This window comes from Aphanomyces astaci (genome assembly GCF_000520075.1).
Source record: "Aphanomyces astaci strain APO3 unplaced genomic scaffold supercont1.61, whole genome shotgun sequence".
NCBI classification, from domain to species: domain Eukaryota; phylum Oomycota; class Saprolegniomycetes; order Saprolegniales; family Verrucalvaceae; genus Aphanomyces; species Aphanomyces astaci.
The window spans coordinates 87,329-94,414 of NW_009798324.1; the positions used below are offsets into that span (position 1 = coordinate 87,329).

General features: G+C 51.2%; 1 protein-coding gene across 1 annotated transcript; it reads left to right on the top strand.

Annotated features, from left to right (window-relative positions):
* Positions 1-2,886: 2,886 nt before the first annotated feature.
* Positions 2,887-4,095, top strand: H257_14707 (hypothetical protein; the record flags this gene model as incomplete). Its single annotated transcript, XM_009842600.1, has 2 exons — positions 2,887-3,066; positions 3,229-4,095. The coding sequence occupies 2 exons, from the start codon at positions 2,887-2,889 to the stop codon at positions 4,093-4,095; spliced, it is 1,047 nt and encodes a 348-aa protein (XP_009840902.1).
* Positions 4,096-7,086: the final 2,991 nt, after the last annotated feature.

Below are 7,086 nucleotides of genomic sequence, written 5' to 3' on the forward strand. Positions count from 1 at the left end.
CTTATCCGGTTTATCCGTAGTATCGTACATTTTGTCCGGTATTTTCACATTATCTGCACCCAAGAGTGATTCCTTTAAATTTGGGGAACAACAGTCATATGAGCAATTCGTACCAAATTTCAATCGTTGAAATATTATTCAACATGTTCCAGGTGAATTACTCGCGATATTTGTTGCAACCATTTTCGGAATTCAACAATCTCAAATGTTGCAACTACTTTCGGACAGAGGTAGTATCTTCTTGGAAGCTTGATGCATGAAAATACCTATTTTCTAGCGATGCGATTGGCCCAATGAAACGTAGTGCAATACTAGTATGCATTATGTTTCCCTATTTGCTTGAACAAATAGTTTCTCAACTTGCTCAATAAGTGAAAAAACTGCAGTACATGTAGGGATAAGTGAAGGGAGCTGGTACACGGTGGTATTATGGTACTGATTTGTGGTGTAATGTTAATTGGGTTTGATTGAATGCTAGTTGCCCCCCCTTATTTTACTGTTCAAAGTCCTTCCCCCATGACTACATTGAATTCTAGACTGTACTATGAAGGGGCGCGAAGATATATTCATAGCGCAAATACACAGCAAATCAACCTGCAAATCTCACAGCATTGCATCATATTCTTATTAAAGCTGGGATTTTTTGAAGTCACTATATTGTTGGCATCATCCCCCAAAGTTAACAAGGTTTCGAGGTTACGATCTCCGGAGAATTGACATCGAGACTACTACAGTGTAATTCGCAAAGTGCTATGGAGATTGTATGTATTCACTTCCTCATCCACAAATCACCTAACACAAAGCACATCTTCCTACGCCCGGCCGAAATTATGGCACACATCACCAACTACTACGTAGTATATATATTATTTTACCAACTGAACGCAGCCCCAATCCAAGCTATATTGTACATACATATGATAGCGATGTAAGACATGTACTTGATTTGGGGGGCGGACAGGGGGCTTTATTGTAACGTATTAATTTGGTGCTTTGAAATACATTATTAACAGAATATTTGAGTTTATATGAATAGTAGTTGCGCAGCCCTAACTTGATACTATCACTAAGCCCTTCGTCGACGACTCGAATCCGCTTGTTCCTGTAATAAAAAATATTTTACGCAACGATACTACCGGTACCGCGACAACCAAGTGAAGTCAAAGCGTAGCTCACTGAAAATTGGACACAAAAGTTGGTGGGGGAAATAAGTAGTTACTTGTATATAGATTAATGCTCCGAAGAACTTCGACGTATAAGGAATATTTGTAGTTGTCGAAATATATTTTTGTGTTCGTGTATGTCGCTGCCACAAATAGTAACTGTAAGTCTAGCGAATTAAAAGCACTTGAAATAAAACAAGAGCATCCATCCGACAACGCTATGAAGCTGGAGACACAAACAACGTTAACTCACATTGCTCATTGACATTGTCAAATAGATTCGAAATTGGAGCCACCAGCAGTATTTACTCGAATTACTACCTGTAATGGTACAGCTTACATTGAATACAAGTACTGTTTAACAATACTACTAATACAGTAAGGGGAATAGGATAAAAACTTGTGGCCATTTGACTTTTTACTGGTGGTCACCGAAAATGTCATGTGTTGGTGTTTTGCTCGTGGTTAAACTGTGGAACTTGCAGTTAACGAGAATTGCTTGGGCATATCTAGCCTCATGCGTATCGACGCGTAGGCATTCGAACTGTATGGTATGGCCAGCACTACAGCTCACAAAGTAAAACTCTAACACGATTACCTTCGCAAAGATATAGGGCCCACCCACGGCTTGTTTGCTTGTTTTACGTTAGCTAATGATGGAGTGATATTACACTTACTGGACTGCTCGACTATGAAGCAACAACCCAGTAATACCCACTGAGTAAAACTCCACCATACCATTTAACCATGAGTGAAGCCCCATGTCTCACTCTACCTGAACATCCATTGAGCAAAACCCCAAAACACCACTAGTGAAAAAACTGCCTCCCCTACAGTACGTAGCATTCACCGTTGGTACGATTAACGGTGTACAACGTTGTATGCCTTCGTGTTTCACGTTAACGATAGGATGTACTTATCGTAGCAAGCAATTAGTCCCACCCACTTACTCAGGGACGTTTTAGGTCAATAGTACCAAATTCCCTGAGTGAGTGGGAATTGGTCAAAACGCCGCGACGACAAATATGGCTGCAAATATACAGTAATCCATTAATAGGATTTCGGAAATTGAAAGCAAAGTAGATGCAAGGGATTTATATCGACGATTTCGGAGATAACATTTTTCTATATCCATAGACTAGATGGAGCCAAATTCGTGGCCTTCGTGGATGATCGGCGAGGTCATGGTGAAGTGGACCCATGGTTCAATTGCCGTGGAAGGCAGAGACATACGAAGCATTGAATTCATTGAAACTCATGTTGTGTTAACGTTAGTTCAGTTCGGAAAGGCGTGGCTACGAAGGAAAGGAGTGGCTTGCACCTAAAGTACTGTAGCACATTTCGGCAACTGGCACCAAAGTGCCAGTTGCAGAGGAGTGCTTCTATACTGTACTACAGTAGTACTTCTCTGTGCTTCAAAGGTATCGATTGAATAAGGCCGCGCCAAATTAACTCACCGGATAACCAGTCATAATCCAGAGTGGACACCACTTCAGCCCAAGGTGTCTCTTGAGTCCAAGGTGTCTCTTCGCACTCCATCAAGTCCACTTGCGCAACCAAGGTGTTCCCCCGACGATACATCGATGTTTGGTTGCGCGTAGCTTAGTGATAGAGTAGTAGTCTTAACGCTATCAATTCATTCTTGATTCTACCATCTCCTGCGTCTTCCTCTGCGCATGCTCACACCTGGTAGCACTCCACGTTCGTCCATTCGACCAACATTATGTCCTCCACCAACAACGCAGCCCACCAGGCGTTCCTCGCCCTTTTGCGTCGCGGTTTTGGCGACAACGATACCGCGCTACTCCTTGGCGGGATGACTCCCGATAACCAAACTCACCTTGTGGAAGGCATAGGTAGCACGATTGATCTCTCGGTTGCCGAAGCTACGGCCGCCCAGAAGGTATTGGAAGAACAAGTCGCCCAAATGTCTTCGCATGGGCGAAACCTTGAAGTTTCTCTTCGCATCGCTCGCGAGAAAATCGCGACTCTCGAAGACCAAGCCTCCACCATGTCGTCCCATGGTTGCACCCTCCAAGATTCTCTGTGAATCGCTCACGACGAGATCACGCGCCTCACGCGTGCTTCGGAGTCGGAAACACCATCGACTTCTCGCCTGAAGTCGATCAAGCTGGATGTGGCCAAATTCGGCGGAGCGGAGACGGAAAAACTCCTCCGCTGGCTTCTACAAGTCAGCACTGCTGCTGACTCTCAGCGTATCTCCGACGACGCCACCCGTGTAGCTTTCGCGATGTCGCATTTGAAGGGTCGTGCGGAAGATTGGGCGTTCTCCAAACGCTTGACGGACCGCCACTGCTTCCCATCTTTCGCGGTCTTTGAGACCGAACTCAAGGCAATGTTCCTGTCACCCAACAGCGACTTTCGCTATCGCTCGCAATATCTGGCTTGCAAGCAAGGGAAACGCTCCCTTCAAGAATTCATCCATGATCTGCGCTTCCTGGCTGCGAACATTAACGATGAAGAGTCACTCCCAGAGGCCCTACAGGTGACCGTTTTCATGGACGGTCTCAACCAAGGCCCGGCACGCACACAGTTGTTTCGCGCCTACCCGGACACCTTTGAAGAAGCCGTCCGAATCGCGCTTTCGGAATCATTCTCTTCCTCCTTGGCGCACACACGCGCGGCGTCCTCAGACATGGATGTCTCCATGCTCGCCCAGGCATCGGACGACCGCACCTGTTTCAATTGCGGTCACCCAGGACACTTCTCCCGCGCATGCCCGGCCCCTCGCCGTGTAGCGTCAGCCGCCCCACCCTCGCACGGTTCCTCCCGTACCGCGCCCGATATCCCTTCGCGTCGCCCTCCGAGCGGTCCACGTAACCGCTTCAATCGTGAACGCCATGGTGGCTCACGCCCACCATTCCGCCCCGCTCCGAGCTCGAGTGCGGCGGGAAACGGTCGCTCCCAGTAGGCGCGAGGCGACCTACTGGGGACACCCTAGGTCCGTTGGAGGTGTGTGGCGCGCTGACACACTCTAAGGACCTAGCCTCGGACACAGACCTTCTTCTGTGTCGTGTTGGGCTCCAACCCAACAAAATGATTTGTTTGGAACTTTCGTGCCTGGCTTCCCGCCAAGGCTATCTGCTTTAATCGATTGTGGGGCGTCGAACATCTAGCCGCTCCACTCTCTCTCGCTTCAACCGCTTACCCCTCTTCGGATCCCTCCGACAGGGTTCGCGTCAAGATGGCCGACGGCCACACTGTGTCTCAACCACGCATAATCGTCGACGTTCCCATCACCTTCGACGGTTTCGACTCGACCGAACCGTTCTATGTTATCGACCTCGATGAGAGATGGGATCTGATCATCGGGATGTCCTGGCTGGAGTCCCACCAGCCATGGATTGACTGGAAGGCCAAATCCGTGCACAAGGATACTTAGCTCAACGCGAGCCAACCCTGGATTCATCGGCAGGCTGCCGATCGCCTTCCCCCATCCACCACCAACCCGCTTGGCTCTCCGCTAGAGGCGATGAGTAATGATCTCGCCTCTCCTAGCCCCGCAGCGCGCTCATTGGTCCCAGCGCCCGCGGCCCCAACGGACCCAACCACGGTTTTGCACAATACCCCTTTCGTGCCCCCAACAGAGTCACCCTCTGAGTTGATTCTGCAGGCCCTTTGGTCATTCCAGTTTCTTCTCTAAACTGAGCCCTCACTGCTGCCCAACCGCTGCTACTCAACACACGTTCGTGAAATGGTGCGAAGGACTAGTTAGGTGGGCATCTACAACTACTGTACATGCTACTAAGCTCAAGCTACGGTGAGGCTCCGTTACCGCCCCCGATAGTGGCCTCGACCTTGGCAACCATGTTTATCCAAGAAACGTGTAACTTGCACGAACTCCCTCGGACGTCTTCCGAGATCCTGGAACTGCCAGAGATGAGCTTCCACTCACTCGTGGAATCCCTCTCTGCGCCCACGATATCGCCGCCTTGGCGATCATCACAGTCGAAGAAGAGATGGATCTCTTTTCGACCTTGGCCGCAAATGACTCGGTCCTCCGGCTCCATCGAAGTCCAGACGTGGGACTCCCTACGATCCAACCCCTATTTCGACCTCCTCCAAGAATTTGAGGACGTCTTCCCCGACGAGGTACCGTGTCGCCTCCCGGTCGACAAAGGCGTTCAACACGAGATTGACCTCGTGCCCGGCGCAAAGTACTGTGTAACGCGGCAATGGCCGCTTCCTCGCGACCAAGTCGATGCCATCGACGCTTTCTTCGCGGCCCGCAAGGCGGCGGGTCACGTCCGCGAGAGCATCTCCCCTCACAGCAGCCCGACCTTCTGTGTGAAGAAGCCCGGTGGGAAATGGCGTATTGTGAACGCAGCCACGATTCCGGCTCAGACGCCGATTCCTCGCAAGGACGATATTATCGACATCGATCCACCATTTTCTCCACCATCGACCTTCGCGATGGCTTTTACCAGATCTTGATGGGTCTATGCAACGTTCCAAAAACGGCGGTCTCTAGGCCGAGCGGCATGTTATGGGAGTGGCTGGTCATGCCACAGGGTCTATCCAACGCCCCGGCGACGTTCAATCGTATGGTTACCGCGAAGTTCCGCGCGTTTCGCGACTTCGCTCCGTCGTACTTCGACGACATTTATGTTCACAGTTGCGCATCCTCCACGCAATCCGATCTTGACGTTCACCGCGGCCACCTCCACAAAGTGCTTGAAGTCCTCCGTGCCAACGGACTCTATGCCAACCTCGCCAAATGTATGTTTGGCGTTGACGAAATCCCAGTCCTGGGCGATTTCGTGGGGGTGAACGGATGTCGGGCTGATCCTGACAAGATCAAGGCCATTGCGGAGTGGCCTATCCCCTCCTCCGTCAAGGATCTTCGTCGCTGGCTGGGCCTTGCGACGTACCTGCACAAATACTCGCAAAACTTTGCGGACATCGCCCAGCCGTTGTTTCGGCTTCTCCTCAAGGACGCCCCTTGGGTTTGGGACTCCGCTTGTCAAGAGGCTTTCGACGGCCTCAAAACCAACCTTCAACGCGCCCCGATCTTGGCGCTCCCAGACTTTGACAAACCTTCCTTTCTCCGTCGTTTGTGACGCTTCGCAATTCGCCATTGGCTGCTGCCTGATGCAGCTCGACGCCTCCGGTCACCCTCACCCGGTCTCCTACCAAAGCCGCCAACTTCACGCGGCTGAGCGGGCGTACCCAGTCCACGATTTGGAACTTCTCTCCATGAAGTACACCCTGACCAAGTTCCGCATCTACCTCCTCGGCGGAAAACCCTTCGTGATCTACACCGATCATACGTCGCTACGTACAGCGACGAATACACCCCACCTTTCACAGCGCATGGCGCGCTGGATTTCGTTCTTCTCCAAATTCACATTTTCGGTACAGTACAAGCCCGGGAAGGACAACATCCTGGCCGACGCCCTCTCTCGGCGCCCTGATCTCGAACTGACCACGATCGGTCTTTTAACGACGGGTCTTCACGATAGAATTCGTGAAGCGTACCCCTTTGACGCTGACTGCTCGTCGCGTCTGGCGGCGCTCACCGACCCCGTTTCCCCCAAACCCCGCCGTGCTTCGTCGGCCTTACACCGCTTCGCCCTCGCCGATGGGCGTTTGATATTTTCAACCCACCGCGGACTCGCCGCCGCGCATTGTTGTGCCCGGTGACGCGCAACTGCGCCTCACTCTCATTCGATCCTACCACGACTCCCCTAGCGGCGGCCATTTCGGCCGCGACAAAATGCACGCGGTTCTAGCGCGCTCATACTGGTGGCTCCGCTTGTATAAATCCGTTGTGCGCTATGTCGCTCATTGCGACGCTTGCCAGCGCACTAAGATCACCGCCTCCTCTCGGGCTCCGCTACAACCTCTGCCTATTCCGGACGAACTTTGGTCGTCCGTCAGCATGGATTTCATGTTTGGCCTG